The sequence below is a fragment of the Neophocaena asiaeorientalis genome, unplaced genomic scaffold (genome assembly GCF_003031525.2).
Source record: "Neophocaena asiaeorientalis asiaeorientalis breed wild unplaced genomic scaffold, Neophocaena_asiaeorientalis_V1.1 scaffold32, whole genome shotgun sequence".
Classification (NCBI taxonomy): Eukaryota; Metazoa; Chordata; class Mammalia; order Artiodactyla; family Phocoenidae; genus Neophocaena; species Neophocaena asiaeorientalis.
In genome coordinates, this window is record NW_020185327.1 from 6273780 (window position 1) to 6299090 (window position 25311).

The window sequence follows — 25311 nt, forward strand, 5'->3', positions numbered from 1 at the left end:
GGGGGGATGGGGGGATGGGGAGAGGAGTACTTAAAATCATTTAATGCATCCTTCCAGTGCCCTAAGGAATAATGTCCAGAGTTACAACTTCCATTTTATAAAGGTGAAGAAAGAGAAATAGGAAAAGACAGTACTGCTCAGATCATATAAACGTACTTCTTTTGAGATGTATCAGTGGCAGGTGAATTCAGACATACAACTCAAATGTAATCCAAACGTGAGCTCATTAGCAGATCCTTGATCTTGAAGTTATTAAAATATACATACATATTAAGGGTTGAACCACTTTTTCAATGGCCTATCTTGCAAGGGATGTAGTTAAAGACAGCTATAAATGGATGTGTAAATAGAATTTTAATTTATGCCACATATGTGACCTATTTTTAAAACAGACATCACCCTGCCTGCATCATAAGTATTCTTTTTAATTACTGAATCAAAACAGTGGCAGGATCAAAAATACCATTTCCACAAGTCCTTTTTGATCCAGATCATTCTTCAAGAAATATTTGAGGACTTCCCACATGCCAAGAATTGTATTTCATAACAATATCACAAACTTCACTTTTACTTGTAGCCTAAAAACGCTTTCCCAGTTTTTAAAACCAGTTGAGGCACTTTCTAATTCGCAAAAATCCAGTTACATCACTGACAAATTTAAATTTGAGCATCAGTGAGAGCGGAAATATGGTACATAAATTTAGCAAGAATTTAGAGGCACATGGCCAAAATGTGTAAGAGCTCAAATATGCCACTTGGCCTAGATCAGGAGAGTTTAAGGTTCCAACGGTTGTTCTGTATATGAAGTGTCCTTTACTTTCTTTTTAAACATCATTGCCTCATAACGTCCAATTCAGCCTCGAATAGACTTGCTGAGTGTTAGGCTCTTGCTATTCATTCAGCCCTTCAGCCTGGTAACTATGGGCATCATGCATAACTTGGTAGACACATATTTAGGTCATTTGATACCTCCCTCTCGTCAGCAGCATCTAGCACAATAATGCTGGTATAAGCTCTCCCAACAGGATGGGTCTGAGAGGCGAAGCAAGCCGCCAAATAAATTCTGAAAAACAAAAATTAATAAACCATATGCTGTTCAGTATAAACAAAACATAAAAACAATCATCACCAACGAGTCCTATTCAGCCACTAAGTACTTAAGCGGCCTCACATAGTGTGTTCCCTCATCTGTAAAATGTGAGTTGAACTAGACCAAACTCTGAAAATTCCACAGTGTTACTGATTGTCAGTTGTGTGCATGTGTGATCTCAACCTTAAAGGCATCAATTTTCAAGTGTCTCAATGTCTGAGGGTGGCAAACATCTTCCCATCTTATGCCGCACTCTTCAAACCTGTCCACATTCATAACATGCTGACCCTCCCCAGCTACTAACTGTCATAAGCTCAGGACATACTGTTTTATTCATCTTCATGCAGTGCTTGAACCATAGTACGTAGTCAAGAAACGCCTCTGGGATTAGAAGCCCCAGACTTGATGCACTATATAGGTAGTATAAATGAGTTGCAGTGTTTGAATAAAACTGAAACTATTTTGACTCAGCATCTTAGTTTTAATGTAATATATAAAGGTCACCAAAAGTGAAGAAACACTGGAAAACAGTAAAGAATAATTACTTGCTAAATCAAAATGACAGAAAAATACCTTTCTTCTTCCTAATTTTTAATTTCCTTATTTTCTTCTTTCAGGGTTTTTTTCCCCCCAAGATGCCATTTTTTTCTAAATCACTCATTCTATTTTTCTTTTTTTTTTCTGTTCCTGTGACCACTGGAGCAATGTTAATGCAATTCTGAATTCCAGTAGGTGTTATTTCAACTCCAGGTCCCAAATGCATCAATTAAACTGGGTTATAGCATGGAGAATACCAAAGACAACCACAGATTTTAACTTGTTTTTGTTAAGATTTTATCAGGACCAAGCAGGTTATAACTAAAGTTCCGGTATGCTGAAAAACAAGTTATGTGGAAGAGGGATGAACATGTTACAGTATTAAGGAGTTATTAACAATGAGTAACAGAAATCCGTTTCCACTGAAGTCTAAAAACTTTCCATACTCACAAGCAGAATCTAGACATTCTTGCTTAAGGTCAATTTAGGTGTGGTATAGACCTAATTACAAAAATAAATTACTTATTTTCAGAACTTGCTGTGAAAGTTCTTTATAATTTCTCGCTAACAACTCTGTCCTTGGTCAACTATACAGACTAAGTGGTATTACATGGAAATATGTTCTAAAGCACAGGATTCCAATATGAATGGGAGAATGTTTCACCCCTAGAGTTTGCACATATTTTGGTTTGTGAGTATGTTAGCTAATATATTTAGTGCCCATTTAACCTAAGCTGGGATTCTGGGTGCTAACAGTTAAAAGATGAGACTGCATAGGGCTATCCAAGGTACTCAAGTCTATTGATGATGAATTACAAAACAACAGGGAGTACAGGGTCACAGGAGTCAGAGCTGGGCTGGCAAGAAAATCAGAAATACACTGGACTTTATTACTGACAGATCAGTCCAGCATTTAAAGAAACAACAGCACTCTCTACAATGATACAAATAAGCTTTTTACATGACAAATAATGTCCTCAATATTGTTACAAGTACTCTGGTACCACCTTTAGGGTTATCTGAAAGAATAAAGTTTCTATTTATATAGATATGTTCTCTAGGACTTCTCTAGAAATTAAGTAAAGAATAAAGAACATAATAGCCTATTATCCCTATAGTTCATTTTATTATTTCTGAAGATATTTCTAGAAACTGCAGGAACAATTTATTTCCATCTGTTAAAGTAGCTTTGAAAACAAACCAAAGAATTGTATTGAAGGACCCGAATGAAGAGGGCGATAACTTGCAGTCTACACCATTTACTAATGTTTAAGGGTGAAGCCGCACTCACTAAAGAGTAGGCATCAAGTTAGATAGCCACCATCTATTTTACTTCTGTCCATTAATATTTCCCAATTGATCAAAGCCCTGCCTATTAGAAAGGAGACCTTCGATGACATCTTTACTACCACACATGAATTAATTGAAAAGGCTAGGTTATATTCTCACAACTCATAAAAACTGCACTGTTAAATCCAGATAACACTACTACATTTATATTATAAATTGAATTAAGGTCCAGAAAGTTCAAACAATATGTCCATGATTATACAAATATATTTTTCATGTTTTAACAATAACAACAAAAAAAGTTGGAGGAATTGTATTATCAATTTGTAGAACCAGAATAAAAATTTCCACCTCCGGCCTCAGTCTAGTGTTCTTCCAATGTAGCACGCTCATGCAGTCTGACATCAAATCAGTGTTACAGATTTTAATTCATTTGGCCAACCTCTACACGTATATAACCAAAGGTGCTATATATAGAAGAAATGATATATAATGACAGGAGAGATGTAAAGAAATAAATAGCACTGTTTCTATCATATTATACATCAGGAAACATACAGGAAAAGTTTAGAGTCTTGTTTCCCCAAATAAGTTTAAGCTTAAAGCAAAATTTCTGATCTTCACATTTTCATATCAAATAGTTAAGAACATCTTTATTAAAGTATGCATGAGACTGTAATCTGCAGCTTTGTAAACATGTCTTTCAAGCTTGCTTATTTACTATTCAACCATCCTAGATGGAAAAGACATTTATGACAATACTAATAATACTTCGTTGGGCCAGGAGGATGAATTCTTCAATGCTTATCAATTTAGTTCTGTATCAAAGGATCTCTGAGGGCTTCCCTGGTGGCGCAGTGGTTGAGAGTCCGACTGCCGATGCAGGGGACACGGGTTCGTGCCCCGGTCTGGGAAGATCCCACACGCTGCGGAGCGGCTAGGCCCGTGAGCCATGGCCGCTGAGCCTGCGCGTCCAGAGCCTGTGCTCCGCAACGGGAGAGGCCACAACAGTGAGAGGCCCGCGTACCGCAAAAAAAAAAAAAAAAAAAATCTTTGGAAAAGCAAAGTGCAAAACAGCATATATAGTAAGCTCCTATTTGTGTTAAATAAGGGAGCTATAGTCATTTCTATATGCACAGAAAATTACAAGGACACGTAAGACATTCTAACAGTGTAATGATGAGAAAATGAGACAGGCTAGTATAGGAAAGAAATCTACTTTCACTATGTACTCTTTGGTACTGTTTGAACAGTTTTTTTTTACAACATTCATGAAATACTTTTTCAAGTAAAAGAAGACCTGTGACCCTGATACTATCACCACTACAAGACACACAGTATGTTCTTGACTCCCCCACTCAAAGGGTTAAGAGTCACATAAATGATTAATGTAATTTTAAATGTCCAGATTCACTCTAAATAAAAACTAATGTTTACTCCCCAATTCTATCTTTATATTAAAAACAAACAACAAAAACAATTAAATTGTTCAACTTTTGGACAGAGGTATATATATATATATTAACCCTGTGTGTTATTTTCACGGATAATGAAGTTCAAGTGTTCACTGGTATTACTGCTTAAGTTCTAAAAGCCTATAAAACATCTCCCATTTTAGTCTTCTATAAATAACATAAAATTTCAAGTTCATAAGAAATTTTCTACCATATACATTATAGAGATTTCAATGAATCCTATCTCAACAGAAATAAAAAAGTATGTAAATATATAAACACAAAGTAGAATGACACTGCTTCTAAAAAAAAAACAGAAAAGGTAATTCAGTTTTAATTTATTTTCATCACTTGTTCTTCATGATCCAGATATTTTAAAATGCAATGAAAATTAACTTTCCATGATATGTCAGGGACTGGCACTAAAAAAACTTTCAGACTGCAAATGAGTTATACAAATGAAAATATCAAATGGAGATCCAGTTATCAAAATGAAAGCACTCAACATATTAAAAGTTCACAATTATTTGTTTAGAGCACATAAAAAAGTCAGCTTGCTAACCAACTGTTGTGATGTTTTCAAGAACTACTGAAGAGGTTTGAAGAAAATAGATTTATTAGTTAACTTATAAAGAGATTAAAGAGCTTGAAACAAGTATTAAAAAGAAATTTGTGCCTTTATTAGAATGGTGTTAGGCTTTAAATATACCAATTTGGGTAATCAAATTATTCATTTTTTAATAAGAAATGACACTGCAGAACTGCAATACTGGTCCAACAGTCTTGTCTTTACTTTTCCTTTAAAGCGAGAAACAGAATGCGAGTAATCAGAAAGCACTAGCAGGCATCAGTTAATCCAAGATACTAGCTTCTTAGTTCCAAAAGCACTTGCAAAGAAAACCACTGGGGGGCATAGGGTACGGAAGCACTTCCTAATAACTGGAATCCCATGAGTGTGTGTGTATGCCAAGTCTCACAGGCTATTTTTTGTATTTATCCTTTACTTGGTCATTTTTTTTCCCTCAAATACTAGTTTTTCTTTGACTTTTTTTCCTCAAAGTATAAAAAGTATGAAATATAAACAAGCTCTTGCATTGCACACTTCAGAGTGTACAATTCAAGCATTATAGAGCTATCTACATACCGATAAATCCCATCAAATCTTGGATAATTCAATAATATACAAAATAGCAGGGCACAGAAAGAACTAAAACCCACTTCTTTTTGTTACACGTTAAGATTCAAATATTCAATCTAAAGAAAAACACTTAATCATTTTGGCTCTCCTCTACATTCGCATGTTGATATACTTATTAAAATATTCCTGTATAATTATGTTTGGTCTTATTATTTCAAGTCAGGTTTACAACCTCAAAACCAGCCATCCAGACAAAACAGGTAATCAGAAAGATTATTTCTTCCCCACCTCCCTAACCCCAATAACTATGAAGCCAATTTTACGACATGACTCCAAACACTGGATTGTGACGACAAATGCTAGGTCCAATTTCTTCATAATCCTTTTTGGTGTGGCATACTTGGTAGAACTCAGGCTGCAAATAAAAGCATATATTTTTGTAAAGGTCAAAAATTTACCACTTTTCCACATGCTTTAAAATAGATTTGTTAAATCTAAAATGTTTATTATTAGTCCATTCATGGTACTTGAACAAAGCTTAGAAATTCTAGCAACCATGACTCAAAATCAGCTTTAAGTCTATAACCAAAACTGAAAAGGAGCATTTAACTCGAGTCCCTCCATCCCCCTCCTCAACACCTGTTTCTCCTGGGATTTTGAAATTCTGAGGAATGGAAGGTTGAATCACAAATGCTCAGACCATTCTGTTGAGGCTTTCCCCACACTGTACACTGAATCAAGAAAAGCAGCAGCATTAATCTAAATTACAGATAAACTACTCCTAGTCATGCTACAAAAACTTCTAGATTAACCTGTTTTCCTCACTCATGGTCTGGTATGGACAGACTGTTCCATGCTCTGTTATCTCATTTCTCAAAGGGCAAAGTTTTTTTTTTCTTTTTTATATCTTTATTGGAGTATAACTGATTTACAATGCTGTGTTAGTTGCTGCTGTATAACAAAGTGAATCAGCTATACATATACATATATCCCCATATCCCCTTCCTCTTGAGCCTCCCTCCCACCCTCCCTATCCCATCACTCTAGGTGGTCACAAAGCATTGAACTGCTCCCTGTGCTATGCAGCAGCTTCGCACTAGCTATCTATTTTAATTTGGTAGTGCGTATGTCAATGCTACTCTCTCACTTCATCCCACCTTCCCCTTCCCCCTCTGTGTCCTCAAGTCTCTTCTCTACTTTTGCATCTTTATTCCTGCTTTGCCACTAGGTTCATCAGTACCATTTTTTTTAGATTCCATATATGTGCGTTAGCATCTGGTATTTGTTTTTCTCTTTTCTGACTTATTTCGCTCTGTGTGACAGACTCTAGGTCCATCCACCTCATTACAAATAACTCAGTTTTGTTCCTTTTTATGGCTGAGTAATATTCCATGGTATATATGGTGCCACATCTTCTTTATCCATTCATCTTTCAGTGGACATTTAGGTTGCTTCCATGACCTGGCTATTGTAAATAGTGCTGCAATGAACACTGTGGTACATGTGTCCTTTTGAATTATGGTTTTCTCAGGGTATATGCCCAGTAGTGGGATTGCTGGGTCACATGGTAGTTCTATTTTTAGTTTTTTAAGGAACCTCCATACTGTTCTCCATAGTGGCTGTATCAATTTACATTCCCACCAACAGTGCAGGAGGGTTCTCAAAGGGCAAAATTACACACTCAACTAGCTTATATGGCACAACTGAAGACAATTCAAATTAAGGAAGAAAATAACTTTTACCTCTTATTTTTAAATGGTTTTCAATCCAAGGTTGTATAGTTTTCAATAATTCAGATAAAAGTTCTTACATTTTATTTAATACTCTGTGCACTACAGGATAAAGCACCATTATTTAGTAGGCTAACAATGTTAAAATATCTTTTAAAGGGGTTTTAAGATGTTTTGGTTTGGGGAGAGGGATCTTAGTAATTCCCTTTATTCAGTTTAGAACATCGTACTTCCTGTGTGATGAAACGTAACTCTTAATGCTTTTAAATATTTGCACAGAAAAAACAATGACCTTCTGATATCTAATAAATGATTAATGTAATTTTAAATGTCCAGATTCACTCTAAATAAAAACTAATGTTTACTCCCCAATTCTATCTTTATATTAAAAACAAACAACAAAAACAATTAAATTGTTCAACTTTTGGACAGAGGTATATATATATATATTAACCCTGTGTGTTATTTTCACGGATAATGAAGTTCAAGTGTTCACTGGTATTACTGCTTAAGTTCTAAAAGCCTATAAAACATCTCCCATTTTAGTCTTCTATAAATAACATAAAATTTCAAGTTCATAAGAAATTTTCTACCATATACATTATAGAGATTTCAATGAATCCTATCTCAACAGAAATAAAAAAGTATGTAAATATATAAACACAAAGTAGAATGACACTGCTTCTAAAAAAAAAACAGAAAAGGTAATTCAGTTTTAATTTATTTTCATCACTTGTTCTTCATGATCCAGATATTTTAAAATGCAATGAAAATTAACTTTCCATGATATGTCAGGGACTGGCACTAAAAAAACTTTCAGACTGCAAATGAGTTATACAAATGAAAATATCAAATGGAGATCCAGTTATCAAAATGAAAGCACTCAACATATTAAAAGTTCACAATTATTTGTTTAGAGCACATAAAAAAGTCAGCTTGCTAACCAACTGTTGTGATGTTTTCAAGAACTACTGAAGAGGTTTGAAGAAAATAGATTTATTAGTTAACTTATAAAGAGATTAAAGAGCTTGAAACAAGTATTAAAAAGAAATTTGTGCCTTTATTAGAATGGTGTTAGGCTTTAAATATACCAATTTGGGTAATCAAATTATTCATTTTTTAATAAGAAATGACACTGCAGAACTGCAATACTGGTCCAACAGTCTTGTCTTTACTTTTCCTTTAAAGCGAGAAACAGAATGCGAGTAATCAGAAAGCACTAGCAGGCATCAGTTAATCCAAGATACTAGCTTCTTAGTTCCAAAAGCACTTGCAAAGAAAACCACTGGGGGGCATAGGGTACGGAAGCACTTCCTAATAACTGGAATCCCATGAGTGTGTGTGTATGCCAAGTCTCACAGGCTATTTTTTGTATTTATCCTTTACTTGGTCATTTTTTTTCCCTCAAATACTAGTTTTTCTTTGACTTTTTTTCCTCAAAGTATAAAAAGTATGACATATAAACAAGCTCTTGCATTGCACACTTCAGAGTGTACAATTCAAGCATTATAGAGCTATCTACATACCAATAAATCCCATCAAATCTTGGATAATTCAATAATATACAAAATAGCAGGGCACAGAAAGAACTAAAACCCACTTCTTTTTGTTACACGTTAAGATTCAAATATTCAATCTAAAGAAAAACACTTAATCATTTTGGCTCTCCTCTACATTCGCATGTTGATATACTTATTAAAATATTCCTGTATAATTATGTTTGGTCTTATTATTTCAAGTCAGGTTTACAACCTCAAAACCAGCCATCCAGACAAAACAGGTAATCAGAAAGATTATTTCTTCCCCACCTCCCTAACCCCAATAACTATGAAGCCAATTTTACGACATGACTCCAAACACTGGATTGTGACGACAAATGCTAGGTCCAATTTCTTCATAATCCTTTTTGGTGTGGCATACTTGGTAGAACTCAGGCTGCAAATAAAAGCATATATTTTTGTAAAGGTCAAAAATTTACCACTTTTCCACATGCTTTAAAATAGATTTGTTAAATCTAAAATGTTTATTATTAGTCCATTCATGGTACTTGAACAAAGCTTAGAAATTCTAGCAACCATGACTCAAAATCAGCTTTAAGTCTATAACCAAAACTGAAAAGGAGCATTTAACTCGAGTCCCTCCATCCCCCTCCTCAACACCTGTTTCTCCTGGGATTTTGAAATTCTGAGGAATGGAAGGTTGAATCACAAATGCTCAGACCATTCTGTTGAGGCTTTCCCCACACTGTACACTGAATCAAGAAAAGCAGCAGCATTAATCTAAATTACAGATAAACTACTCCTAGTCATGCTACAAAAACTTCTAGATTAACCTGTTTTCCTCACTCATGGTCTGGTATGGACAGACTGTTCCATGCTCTGTTATCTCATTTCTCAAAGGGCAAAGTTTTTTTTTTCTTTTTTATATCTTTATTGGAGTATAACTGATTTACAATGCTGTGTTAGTTGCTGCTGTATAACAAAGTGAATCAGCTATACATATACATATATCCCCATATCCCCTTCCTCTTGAGCCTCCCTCCCACCCTCCCTATCCCATCACTCTAGGTGGTCACAAAGCATTGAACTGCTCCCTGTGCTATGCAGCAGCTTCGCACTAGCTATCTATTTTAATTTGGTAGTGCGTATGTCAATGCTACTCTCTCACTTCATCCCACCTTCCCCTTCCCCCTCTGTGTCCTCAAGTCTCTTCTCTACTTTTGCATCTTTATTCCTGCTTTGCCACTAGGTTCATCAGTACCATTTTTTTTAGATTCCATATATGTGCGTTAGCATCTGGTATTTGTTTTTCTCTTTTCTGACTTATTTCGCTCTGTGTGACAGACTCTAGGTCCATCCACCTCATTACAAATAACTCAGTTTTGTTCCTTTTTATGGCTGAGTAATATTCCATGGTATATATGGTGCCACATCTTCTTTATCCATTCATCTTTCAGTGGACATTTAGGTTGATTCCATGACCTGGCTTTTGTAAATAGTGCTGCAATGAACACTGTGGTACATGTGTCCTTTTGAATTATGGTTTTCTCAGGGTATATGCCCAGTAGTGGGATTGCTGGGTCACATGGTAGTTCTATTTTTAGTTTTTTAAGGAACCTCCATACTGTTCTCCATAGTGGCTGTATCAATTTACATTCCCACCAACAGTGCAGGAGGGTTCTCAAAGGGCAAAATTACACACTCAACTAGCTTATATGGCACAACTGAAGACAATTCAAATTAAGGAAGAAAATAACTTTTACCTCTTATTTTTAAATGGTTTTCAATCCAAGGTTGTATAGTTTTCAATAATTCAGATAAAAGTTCTTACATTTTATTTAATACTCTGTGCACTACAGGATAAAGCACCATTATTTAGTAGGCTAACAATGTTAAAATATCTTTTAAAGGGGTTTTAAGATGTTTTGGTTTGGGGAGAGGGATCTTAGTAATTCCCTTTATTCAGTTTAGAACATCGTACTTCCTGTGTGATGAAACGTAACTCTTAATGCTTTTAAATATTTGCACAGAAAAAACAATGACCTTCTGATATCTGTATTACCACAGGGTTAAAAAATTTTTCCCTACAGATAAATTTTAAAACGTTAAAGGTTCACTCTAAAAAAACAAACAAACAAAAAGAAAATAAATCCAAATGAATTCCACTTTTTAAAATACTGTGTACATTTCTATTTAATAACTTCCCTGAAAAATATTATATAAAAATTTAAGAAATTCCTCTTGTTCTTTTAAATTGTATAAGTACTGATAAATTCTTCTATCTTAAAAAAAAAATCAAATTTTAAAGTAAGCTTCATCTCACTTACTGTGGAAGCCAGCATGGATCCTCCAAACCAAACTGCATATCGCTGCATGTGGTGTGTAATGACTTGTACATCAATAGGTTTTGGCTATAAGAGACATAGTAAGATCAGTTCAATGGTAAATTCATACAACAACTTCTGTATCATTTAACCTTAGATGTACATACTCAAGAATAAGTAAATAAAACTTTAAAAGATGTGGGGGGAGGGGTACACATGGCAAAACAGAATACAACAAAAACAAATTAAGCTAATTTTATTATTTTTTTAGAAACATAACCACACTGAAGTGAGGGAAAGGAACTAACCCAGGTAACCTGTGAACACAGTATTATGGCTATGTCCTCAGGCTTAAGATAAAAACTAAGCAAACACTGAACTCCAGTTAGTGGGTCTATTTCTCACAGTGGTATGGATTAATAATTCTGAAACTATTATATATGTATTCCAGGTTGAGCACAAACAAATGTATTATAGAAAACAGAAGCCAGGTTTCTCACTGTCTGGGAAGAACATTACAAATATGGGAAGGTAGAAGGCTAGAATGAACCTTATGGTGTTCTGGAACTTGCATTATCAGTATGAATCCATAGTTTTTAATTTATATAAATAGAGCCAACTAGATATAGATGGATACTCACACGTATCCTAGCTCTGACTGCCAAAAAGGCCTAGAAGCAGTGACCCCTCAGTAGCAATGAATATACCTAGTGTCCAATTCTTGGTTGTTTTTTTTTTTAACTGAAGTATAGTTGATTTACAATATTGTGTTAGTTTCAGGTGTACAGCAAAGTGATTCATATATATTTTTTTCAGATTATTTTACATCAGAGGTTATTATAAGATATTGAATATAGTTCCCCATGCTATACAGTAAATCTTTTTGCTTATCTATTTTATGTATAGCATAAAACTTTGTTTCTTAATAGCATTCTCCACTAAAAGGAACAAGGGTGTATTGAAACAAAATGGCTGATTACAAGACTGGAGAAGAGAAAGTACAAGATGAACCTGCAATATGTTGCTGTTCCAGAAAATAAGGAAGTGCCTGAAGAATACTGGGGCCACAACAAAAGGAATAAAAACCACCTTTGAATGATTCCTACTGGCCAAATCTGAGAAAATTTGGGCATCAAAATTAATAATAGTATAATGATATGTTGATATTATATCACAATGATATTAATGATACGGCATATAGAATAACTGAGAAATCAGGAGTTCACAGATATAACTTAATGAATGAATGAATGAGGTAGAAGGAAATACTCTTCCTTACAGTAAAGTGAGACTATAAAACATAGAAGAAATGACAGAATTTGCAAAATACCATTTGGCTGCTACCACAGTAATAACTATTTTAGCAAAGAAAAATGGATATTAAAACCAGTGGGTGAGAGTTGGATGAAAATCAGGATAGTTACATAGTCTGAAAGTATCTCCCCATAAGATTCTTATTAAATATAAAGGAAAAAATAACTTTATAATAGAGGAACCGGACAGACACTTAACCAGGTGATCGAAGTTAGCATATGGGACAAATCATATCATGTGTCTAGTGATACAATGCACTAAAAAGGATACAACATCCCTTCTGTGGTATTACTGCCAAAAATGCAAAATCTGAACCTAATCATAACAAAACATCAGACAACCCCAAACTGAGAAAGATTCTGCAAAATAAGTTGCTTGTACTCTTCAAAAATATTAAGGTTATAAAAGATAAAAAACATGAGTACTTTTTCCAGATTAAAGGGAAATGATACCTAATTCAAACATGTGATCCTGGATTGAATCTTAGACCAGGAAAAAATAAAATAAATGTATTTTTTCCCTTTTTCTATAAAGAACAATAATAGGAGAAATTTGAATCAGGTCTATAACTAGATAAAATATTGTGTATCAAGGTTAATTCTGTTGATAACTGTAATGGTCTATTTTTAGGAAATACACAATAGAATATTTAGGGGTAATAGGCCATCATATCTGCAACTCATTCTCAAATAGTTCAGAAAAAGGTATATGTGTGTATTTGCATATAGACATATATTTATAAAAACAGAATAATAAAACTAGTATAAAATGCTAAAATTTGGGGAATCTAGGAGAGCAATGTATAGGAATCTTCTAGATTTTGCCAAGTTTTTTAAAGCATGAAATTATGTCAAAATAAAAAATTTTAAAGCTTACATGTCATAAAAAGATCTGGTTTTTTTTGTTTAAAAAAAAAAAGCTGTTTGGCTGCCATTTAAAATTGGATTGACAAGAAATAAAGCCAGATTTAAATACAAATACATAAAGATGTTATGAAGATCTATAAAAATGACTACTGAGTAAAATAAAAGGGAAGGAGGCAGAGTACTCTAGTATACAGGTTTTTCCTGCCTCTCCCATTGCAGAGCACAGGCTCCGGATGTGCAGGCTCAGCGGCCATGGCTCACGGGCCCAGCCGCTCCATGGCATGTGGGATCCTCCTGGACCGGGGCATGAACCCATGTCCCCTGCATCGGCAGGCGGACTCTCAACCACTGCGCCACCAGGGAAGCCCTCTCATTTCTTATTTAGAAATATACAAGCTTAAAAATATTTTAAACATTTTTACTTTACTGAAATATTGTTTTCAACAACAGCATTTCTTTTGTCATTTCATGTATCCGTAATGAGTCATTTTTACAAACTAAACAAGTACTTTTTACTGTACTCTAAGGGATAAGTTTAAGATAATCAAAATTTAGGGGCTGAAAACAGCTGTCATGCAGTTTCTCAACAAGCAGCAATACAAGAGTGTTGTAGTTTACGTTTAAGTAATTTTGAGTGACTGCGGTAGTCTCAGATGAAGCCCTCATTCTTGGTAGTTTTCCAAGTTGAATAAAATGTGTTTTACTTAGCAACATGTCCTCTGAATCAATGTTTTGCTTCAATATCCCACATTTAACGAAAATGAAACAAAATTTACTGAAATTCTGTCTTATAAATACATAAAGCAGTCATCTGAGAATTTAAGGCTAATTCTGACCTTTTGCCAGCAAGCCCAAAATTACAGGACACGTAACAGAAAGGTTGTTTTGCTGAACCACCAATTTGATTTCACACTAATGAGGCTGTATGGGAGAGGCTAGAGTCTGTGCAAGCAGGCTTGACCACATAACCGCCTCTCTCTCTCAACTCTGCTTTGCTGTCCCGCTGTAAAAGGTATTTAAAATTTTGTGGACCCATAAAGAATATTATTGCTGGAATATGCAAGGAATCTACTATATATAAATTATCTGTTTGAGACAGATATCAAAAAAATCTCTCTCGTGGCTATAACCAAGAAGATTTTCCAGAAATGTAGGTAATATCCTAGAGGAATGGAATGACCGAGAATATCATGAATATGAATCTATAAAATTAACCACTTTCCATTAGAATACCTCAGGTTCCTCTTATCTTTCTTAATAAAAGAAAGTTGGCAGACATTTTGCATTCCCAATATAATAATCAAGGCACCCTCAACCCTCCCACCAATAACTGAGAAAACCAACCTTCAATCTACCACCACTCAATTCCTCACTTAATTTCAGCCTGGCATCTACAGTTCTTTTCAAATCTCTTTGCAAGCGACGTCCGAAGTCCCTGAACATGGTTGAACCTCCAGAGAGGACAATATTCTGTATTAGTGGACAAAATAAATAAATAAATACAACTTTTATGTAAGAGAAAGAAGAAAAAATTTTAAAGATACAAGAAACGGTACTAAAATCCTATTATACCCCTTTTAAGAGAGGTGTTTTTAAATTTACATTCACCAAGAGAGAAAACAAAGAAGTTTTTAAAAAGTATGACCTAGAATAACAATTTTGCTGTAAATACTGACCTTGTAGAGAGGACGTCTGACATCAATAGGACAATTCTGAATTACTTCATCTACAACTTCTGAGATAGGCTGAGTAAAGTCTGGATTAGCAAACTGAAAAGTAAATTGGACATATGACAGAGATTAGACCACTACTGACTTAAATATCACAATAAAAAATTAAGAAAGCTTTCAGTTCAAAAATAAAAGGACTTCTAAAAACCATAAATTCTGGTCTCTGATTCAAATTAAAGACACTGAAGTCAGAGATTTCAGAAGAAATCAAATTAAAATAATGATCATATATACCATTTCATAACCACCAGAATAGCAAACATGTAAAGCCAAACATACTATGAGCTGGCAAAAATCTGTGCAACACTTTACAATGCTGATGAGAATATACGTTGATATAAACACTCTGGAGAACAATTTGGCAACATCTAATAAAATTTAAAATGTACCACTACTAACTCCACTTCTTATAACAAACCCCAAAGAAACTCCCACACATGTGCTATTACATAAAGGCATAAAATTATAGCAGCTTTGCTTTTAAGAGTAAAAACAACCCAGAAGTCCACCAGCAGGGTATGAAATAAATAAAATGCTGTGCCGTCAATCCTCATTATTCATGGATTTGGTTATCTGCAAATTTGCCTACTCGCTAAAGTTATTTGCAACCCTGAAATCTGTATCTGCGGTGCTTTCACATGGACATGCGCATGTGCAGAGCTGCGAAAACTGGAGCTGACATTCACATTCACAGCTCAGGTGGAACCAGGCAACGCTCTGCCTTCTTGTTTCAGCTTTTATACTACAAATAAGTCTCCTTTTCATGATCTCTTAGTGCCACAGTTTTCCCATTTTTGTCGGTGATTTTGCTGTTTAAAAATGACCCCCAAGGATAGTGTGAAGTACTGTCTGCTGCTCCTAAAGCACAAGAAGGCTGTGATGTGCCTTATGGAGAAAATACAGTGTTAGATAAGTTTCATTTAGGCACGAATTATATAGTGCTGTTGACCCTGAGCTCAATGTTAATAAATCAATAATATCTATTTTAAAATGTGTCTTTAAACAGAAACACACATAAAACAAGGTTACGTGTTTCAGTGACAAAAATGTTGTAGGCTGAGCCTCACAGGACCCTAACTCTGCATTTCCCTTAGGAGCAGTGGCTCAGCATTCACTAATTCAGTGCTTACAGCAACTTTATATAACATCTACTGTGAATAACAAGAATGAACTGTATTATTCACAGGATGATATACTCATAGTCAAAATAAACAATTTCCAAATAGTGACACGCATTTTTTAAACTTGAATGATTCCATATATGCAAATTTTTTAAAATATATTTTCTTATGGATGCATGTACATTTAAAAACATAGACTGGAAACACACTAAATTCATGACTGTGATTACCTCAGGAGGAAGAAAGGATGAAAAGGAAGTAGAGAAAGGAAAGGGTCTGAGGAAGGTATTCTTTCTGTAGTTAATTTCACTTAAAAAATATATGAAAAATATTAGTTATGTGTTTATTTGGGGTGGTTAAGTACATGTGCGTTATACATTTTTCAGAATATTTTTTTAACAGACTGATTAGATGGGTAGGCTTGAGATGGAAAGTTGTTTGACAATTTAAACTATTACAGAAATGGAATGAGGTTAAAGATAATAAGTAATTTTAAATTTAATTTTTATATATAACAAAGAGGTCTGATACAAGGAGAAACAATATTAGGGAAAGCTTCCTTTTTACCCATCATTTATTTTTATATGCATGCCTATAGCCCTCCTACATCAGGCTGTATATTTCCTGAGAGGAACCACAAAAAAGAAAAACATGAAGAAGTTTTCAAATGCTGGATCTCAGAATTTAACTTGTATTCCGAAACAAAGATCTCATTTTACCAAAAATTTTCAAAAATATGTGTAAGTTGCCATGTCGTTAAAATTGGAAAGGAAATGCTAGAAGGGATTTTTCCTAGATTAAAATAAAAGGTCAGAATCTAGCTCTAATTTGTCAAAAATAAATAGGTGTACTTTATTAAAATGAACACAATTTAAAATATTGTCTAGAAAATGAGCTGCCAACAACCTCTCTTGGCCTCTCATTTTTAGAATTAGGTTGTCTTAATGGGAGAGACAATATTCCTTTGTTCATTAAACTGATTCCATAACTTGACTGATAAAATTATCAGGCATGTGTCAGGTTTTTACAATTTTTTAAATTAGTTTTAAGTTATTTAGAAGGTAGGCAAGCAATGGAGAGATTTAATGTTACCTGAGTAATGAAGCATAATGACAGAAAATATTTTTACATAAAGTAAAATACCACTAACAAAGGTTCTACTGACCTCTACTACCACAGTAAGAGAAAAGAAACTGGAGTCAAAATCTGATTTTCTGAAACATGCTGATGAGTGTTTATAACCCCTAACAGGGTTATACAGTGGGTATAAAAATGTGGCTCATACTGAGTCTCAAGAACCCAACCTACAGATTAGGGAATGTTTTATCTGTCAGAGGTGCTCTGTATTGTATTCTGTGGAAAAATGGGAAAATATAGCTCAACTTGGCTGCCTTCCTATGCCATTTATAGGCAAGCTCAGGTTACAGGCAGGGACTGGCTTAGCTGATGGTTAACTAGAATGAGCAGAACTGGAATCCTGAAAATGTTATCTTATCAACTTATTGATATAAAACTTTCAAATTCTCTTCGTGGTTGTTAGCCATTTCTTCAGTATTTACCTAAAACAATAATGTATACACACACACACACACACGCACATGAGATTAACCTTCCTGTAATTATTTTTCTACCTTTAAGACAGTTTGTCTGCTATACCACGAGCAAGCAAAAGGCAGGGATAGGGTCATTCATTCCTGTGCTATGTACCTGTATGTCCTCCTCACAGTAATTTTTAATCAGGAATATACAAAAGAAAATATTTATAAACCTTTAAGTATTCACATACCCTGGGATCTACCCACAGAATTCCTGATTTAGGAAGAAATGGAGTCTGAATTGAAAATATCCTTTGAAAAAGCTCACGGACTACTGCGCTACAGAACCCCAGGTGAGAACAAGTAGAATAATATACAGTAGAGAAGCAAGCAACGAATATTTCTTAAATAAATTTAGGAAAAAAGAATAAATTAACAATAAAGTGTTGGAGATTTATTCGATAACTTTAATACTAATAGGCTCAACTTAGGGTCCCTATTAATATCTTTAGGACTTTTCTTTCACTTGCAGCAAAAGGATTAGTCCTGCTTAACTGCTCCTTGATCAGGTCTTAGTATTACTGCAAGTAGCTATCAAGGAAGAAATATCTTTTTTCTCTTCTGAAAAATTTATAGGGAATGTAGCCAACTAAAGCACAGCAGCCCAAAGAGGTTTGTCAAAAAAATTTTAATTTCCTTTTTAAAAAAAAATGAAGTGCTAAACCCATTCCTTCTAAAAACAGTTCTTTCTACTATTTATGATAAATTTAGCAGTTCAATAATAAATATCCCCTTATTCTTTCACACACTTTATCTTCAGTGTTCAATCAAGCTCAAATGCCCACACTTTCATCTAACAAAAACCAAACCAAACCAAAAACTGAGCAAATCCTTCAAATGACAGAAATATCTAAAATTACAGAAGAATCTTAAAATTAACTTGGGAAGTGACACAGTTCATACGATACAAAAAACAGGTCCGTTCTTGGAAAACGTGGTGAACTGAACACACACATATCTAATCTTGCTCTCTCTCTATTAAAAGCACCAATACAGAGAATTTTTTAAGGCATAATCCCCAAAGTATGGAGAGAACAGAACAGGAAGAAACAGCAACAATATTTGGTAAAACAGAATCTGAAAAGCAGATGGGTAAGACCATGCACTCCCCCTAAAACACTTAATAAGTCATCAGTAGGAAAAGCCACGAATCAAGCTGTATCACAAATCCCCCAAAGAACTAGCTGTACCTGCCAGCGCTGAAATTAAGTTAGAAGGAGGGCAGGGAGGAAGGCTGGCAGAAAGCCTCTCTGAGGAGCAGTTTAAGCCTCAGATCCCCTCCAAAGAAGTCTATCAAATGCCTCCTCATCATCCAAGGAGAAAACTGGTTAGCCTACACTCTCAACGGAATAAAGCAGAGTGCCAGGACTCTTTACACACAACTGAAATGAATGAAAGCAGCAGGATTTTAAGTGAAGGTATTCATGCAGCCTACTGCTAACACATAAATACCAACCCTCTTCCTCAGTTTGGCTGCCAACCTTTACTCTCTAGGCAGGAGTCTTCTCTGGGAACTGGATTACCCGAAATGATCTGAAGAAACACACATAGGGCTATCCTCCAAAGAAAAAGCCATAGTCAACAAGTCCTACTCACAAAGCTTAGATTTCCAACAGGCTGAGCATCCCCCTCCTAAATGAGTGATCCCCTAGAGTCTCTAGCATGTAAAATATAGGTACCAAAACAAAGAGAAAGGCAACTTGGAAGAAAGCAGAAAGAAGAAAACTTAAAAAAAAAAAACAAAAAACCAACCTCTGACTAGTATCCTCAGAGAGCCAAAAGATATGCAACCATGAAACAAGTACACGGTAGCATAAAAAAGGAGTATCAAAAGCAGAGGTAGGGGAAGTTCTTGAAAATTAAGTATGTTACCAGAAATAAAAAATTCAATAGAGGGTTCAGAAGGCAAAGTTGGAGAAATCATCTAGAGATCAGAACAAAAGCGCAAAGAGAAGAGAAAAATATCACAGCAGAGTGCTAAGGAACAAAGCAAAGATCTACAAGTATCTATCTGGAGAGGAAAAGAAACGGTCCTATACAAGGTTTAGAAATCAGAGCAGTTTTTCACTTCAAGTTATAATGGAAAGCAACCAAGCAGTAGCTTCAAAATGCTGAAGGAAAATAATTTCCAATCTAGAATTCTACACCCAAACTACCAAACAAGTGTGAAGATAAAATGAATACATTTTCAGACATGCAACGTCTTAAAGTTTTCACTTCCCATGTACCCTTTTTATCAGGGACTCTACTGGCAGATGATCTCCACCAAAGTAAAGAAGTAGACAGTAAGAAAGGGAAAGACACAGGACAGAGGGAAGAGGGATCTAACTCTAACACAAGAGAGAGGCAAAGGGAATCCCCAGAATGATGGTGAACTCTCTATCAGGTGCAGAAGGAAACAAGTTCAGATTGGGACATATCAGATGCTCTGGAAAATTAAACTGATGAAAAAACCCTATGCATCTGAGTATGCTGAAAAGACAGATTCAAAGTGAATTAATGACAATTATTTTAAAACTAAGTGGACAACTTATTAATGACTCTGTGGGAAAACAAAATACTAGACAGGAAAATATTTCATGGTAAACTACGTGGCTCACATCTAAATAAAATTTGTGTTCACCAACATATAGGCACTGGATTTTTACCTAACTGAAGTTACAATCTAACTATTGGGACAAAAGATTATGAAAAGGTACTGTTTGTGGTGGAGACAAAGGGAGAAAAGAAAAGGCAATCCTCCTCTTCCATAGCTAGAAGTTGACAGAAAAATATCTAAAACTGAAAAAACTTGAAGTTGCAATATAACCAAAGCTATTTGCAGCTATGGATGCAATCACCAAAAGAATCAACTAATAAGAGTATACCTCTAGAAAAAAAATGGGGAAATATATACAGGGCACTCCTACTTTTTGCTAGAATTTAAACAACTAGAACTTTTAAACAATGTGCATATACATAACTAATTTTTTTTTAACTTTAAAAAAGAGAAAAGAAAACAGATTTCTCATAGAAGAAATTTCAAAGAGAAAAAAGCTATGGAGACGAAAAGATGTTTCAAAGTTTTAAAAAACAATGAAGAAAACTTCATATATCAAACAATAAAGATTACTTAAATTAATAAAAAAAATTATATATGAAACCTTAAACAGCAAGATATATTTTCACCCAGACAACTATCCCTTTTCTAAGCAATATGACAACCAAAACATTTTATTTACATATCTAATGTTTCAAGGTTTTTAAGACAGTCAAGATGTTAGCTAAAGATATCTGTAAAGAGTATTTCACTCAAACGCTTCTTCTTTTGAAACCCAGGGTATCTCCTATCTTCCATGCTATTATCTATCTTGTGGATCCCATTCATCTAAGACTCTGGTTCAGAATCTTCCATAATACTCTAATTCCTGTCCTCAACTTAGGGTTTTAACATCTCTCTCCAACATTTCAACTTCAAAACAACTGATGTTCCTTAACTCAAGTGATCTTAAATCCACTTCTACTTCAGCCACTCACATATACATGGCCCCACTGGAAAATCTGCCCTGATTTCCAGCTACATGTGGTTCTCTCTCTCCATCCTCTGGAATCCCCAATACAATGACAGAGGGAAAGTACAAGGAAACTTAAATGCTCAAGGATGAAAAAAGGAGATAAGGAAACAATAAAATAATCCAACCCTGTTTGGAAGACAGAAAAGGGACTTTACATCCTAAGTGTTTCCAGAGCACCCTGTAGCACCTTCAAAATTGCCAGAAATTGAAGGTATAAGAAACTACATAAGGAAAGAAATTATTATAGAGAATCAACAAGGGCCTACTATATAGCACAGGGAACTACTCAATATTTTGTAATAACCTATAAGGGAAAAGAATCTGAAAAAAAGAATATATATATACATATATATATATACATATATATATATATATATAAATAACTGAATCACCGTGCTGTACACTTGAAACTAACACGATATTGTAAATCAACTATACTTCAATTAAAATAAAATACTAGGTGGAAAATAAAGAAAGAAATTGTTAAAATTCTCTACGTGGAATAGTGACACCCCCAGGTTCCTTTCCAGACCTGGTATACCCAGGTAGTTAACTACAATGTCCATGAATAAATGAAAGAAAGAATATATGAACAAACAAAATGACACAAATGAAGAAATGAGGCAAAAATTTAGAACAAACTAAGTTTTAAGAGAAAAAACATCACATTACATTACTACCTCAAAAACAAACAACATTCACGGGTATGATATTATAAATACTGTCATACTATTGATTTAACATAACAGCCAATAACATGATAGACAGGCTAAGAGAAAAGAGGCTCCAGAAACAAAATCAACTAAAAGGAGGTGAGTAGATAAACTACTTACATTGATGTATCAAGAAACAGCAGTATAAGCACTGTATTTTGAAATCTGGAAGTAATTACCAAGAGTAATGGCTACGTAAGAGCTAGTGGCTGCTCTGCACATCACTGTCAGTGTTATCTGACTTTTAAAACCATGCGCACATAGCCTTTTTAATTTAAAGAACTGCAAAGCAAATGTGCTGTCTAAAATCTGAAAACTCCTGTACACTTGTCTGACAACAGTGCCCTATCCTTCTGGCGCTCACTCTTTTGCTCCCCGTTTCCAACTATATGCCAATTCATCATGACCTCCAACCCTTGCCGGTATCCCTCACTATCTCTAAGTAATTCAGCCTTCCGGATTCCCTCTCTTCTCTGAGCTGCACCACTTTAACCTCTGGCCTTGGCAAAGCCCTTTGCTCCTCTCCCAAAACTGCCTGGTGGGGTGGGGCAGGGGGCGGGGATGACACCATTCTATGACTACAAGCTCTGAGTATCTAATTTCAGTGGTGCCCCACGACTAGAAATACAGTCACCTTCTCAATTCTCCTCAAGAGTGATTCCAAGTCACTGTTCTCTCCCAGCTCTCAACCTTCTGTCTGATCCCTTCTCCAACACAAGAGCTTGATTCCAGTTCATGAAAAATAATTAGAGCTATGAACTATGATGATAAACTTCTTCAGCTATCTGCCTGCTCCTCTAACCCTTTCCAGCTCCACATTTTCCTGCACCCACACTTAACCCCTTACCTGTCCCTGGAGTAACCCCTCTTAAAAATAAAACTAACCTCAGCCTTCTTACAACTGACTTCTTACCAGTTCCCTGTAGCCACTAAGCTTTTCCTTTATAGCCGCCTCTCACGATGCCCACAACTGACAATTCCCAGACCTTTACCTCTCACTGATGCGACACACTGCCTCTATCACACCATTCCATTGAAATTGCTCCTCTAGGATCACCACTAATCTGGATGCTAAAAACCCATGGGTATTTCTCAAATTTCCTCTATCACCTCACTGTACCAACTGGCACTATTTAACCTCCTCCCTCCCTGAAACATTCACTTCTCTCAATGTCAGCACCACAGTCCCTTGGCTTGTCTCCTTCCTTTCTGTATGTTTCAGTATCCTCTGCAGGCTCCTCTTACTCTGCCTGTCTATGAAGTGTCAGTGTGCACTAAGGCCCCATCCTTCCCACTCCACATTCTCTGCCTGGCCAGTCTCCTCCTTTGCACCATATATGGTGATGACTTGACATCTATCCTCACACCAGGACACATGCCCCAGCTGAAAACCCTTAGAACCCAAGTGTTCATTTTCAAACTTTTTTAAAGATGCATAGTAAACTCACCTCATTCTACCTTATCTATCTCATCCTTCCATTTTCCTAACTTCAGTGATGGCAAAACATTGAGTTGCTCAAATTACAAGCCTGGGAATCATCACAGATTCTTCATATTCTTACTCCCCTCACATCTAAGCAATCGGTAAATCATGTCGATTCTATTCTTACTCTCACCTCCTTTCTCATTCTCACTGACCTACTGACTTTTTTTCATCTGGGAAACTGCAATAAACTCACCTGTTTCCAACACAATTCATTCTGTTCCTATCTATCCAACCCAGTGCAACCAGAGTGACCTTTCCCATACCATATATAAATCTGTGTCATTTCCATGCTGAACATTTCTGCACAAGCACAGAATCCAGTAAACTCCTTTGCATAGCATTTTAGTTTCTCATTAACACCTATCTGGATCCATCTCCTACCACTCTCTTCCTTTGTACTTTATTATCTAGCTCTCTTACACCCCAGACCTCTACCCAGCTTTTATATATATATATATAGTTCTCTGCCAGAAATGTACTCCCCTAACATACCTGCCTGAGAAATACCCATTCATCCTTTCTCAGTTCAACTGTTATCTCCTCTAAGAAGTTTCCCTGATTCTCCCAAGCAGACTTAGATGCTTTCTTCCCATGCCCTCACCAGATACATGCATTCATTAAGCAACTATACCATTTTTTAGATATTCATCTCTCATTCTTTCAGCTTGATTAGAGCAAGATAAATAATTTTTCATCTTAAATACACAATGCTTAAACTGAGATCATGAAAACTGTATTCACTTACCACTTGCTGACTGAGTAAACAATATTAAACAAACTATTCTTACTGCTGAATAAGCAGAATAGGCATTTAATGTTACTAATTCTAATACAAAAAGTTCTTATACTAACTTACTATAAGAATTTTTCATTATTACAAGCTCATATTTCATTAATTTAATATAGCCTGTATGTTGCTAACACTTCATAAAGAGAGAAGACTATTTTGCTAATAGTTAAATATTTTGTTATGATAGTCAATTGAGGGTTCTTTGTATAATGGTTATTTTATATGGGAGGGGGAGGAGAGAGTTCTAGAACACCTCCTAAAATATTTTATTTAAATGACCATGAATTTAAGGGCTCCCCACCCTCCATGACCCCAAGTAAGTCACAAATATTAGATAAAAGTTTCATTTTTCTAAATGTATGAAATATAGTAACTGTTTACCCAGTTTTAACACAAAGGCAATTTTTTTCTTGAAAAATATGACTCACTATAGTATTTTAGTATACAAAAGAAAGTTCCTGAGATTAACTCCTCTGATACAGTTGACTGATATTTTCTGCTGAATATTTCAAAACAATTCCATCTAAAAAAAAACTTACCTCTGGATGAAAAAATATTTCAGGTCCCAAGAATCTCTCATAACCAACATCAATGGAAAATTCTTTCTTTGAGATAGCATTGATTCCAGTATACTGTTTAATCCACTTTGATCCATCTGTATCATACTTGTTAAATTCTTTTACTAAATCTGGGCAGACATAACTATAGCGCTCCTAGAAAAAGAAATGAGTAATTTTTTCCTCTTGCTTTAGGAAAAGCAAAACAGAATGGCATATTTTCAGTAAACTAAAATCAAATGAAAAAACATCTTCAGAAAATAAAATTAGCAAATTTAGCTGAAGAAAATTTTATGTTAGGATGTTATCGTATGTGTAGTAAAAATAAACAGCTCATCTCCTATACATAACTGAAGGTTTCACAAATGAAGAGAATAAGACTTAAACTAAAGAGCCAGTTTCTAATATTTCAGTGCTATTTCATGAAAGTACTCATTAATGTCATCCAAATTTTTATGCTGTTTCAATAATTAAAGGAGTTCATATTTTAGAAAAAAGAAAACATAAAATACACAAAGAACTG

General features: G+C 35.0%; 1 protein-coding gene across 1 annotated transcript in view; it reads right to left on the minus strand.

Moving 5' to 3' along the window:
* Window positions 1–7943: 7943 nt before the first annotated feature.
* Window positions 7944–25311, minus strand: part of ACTR3 (actin related protein 3) — a 57514-nt gene continuing 40146 nt past the window's right edge. Inside the window, exons 8-12 of the mRNA XM_024734479.1 lie at window positions 24771–24944; window positions 14919–15011; window positions 14587–14712; window positions 11066–11149; window positions 7944–9174 (exon numbers count right to left, since the gene is read on the minus strand). Coding sequence (XP_024590247.1) covers window positions 9079–9174; window positions 11066–11149; window positions 14587–14712; window positions 14919–15011; window positions 24771–24944 — 573 coding nt within the window. The 3' untranslated portion in view covers window positions 7944–9078. The remainder of the gene's footprint in view (window positions 9175–11065; window positions 11150–14586; window positions 14713–14918; window positions 15012–24770; window positions 24945–25311) is intronic.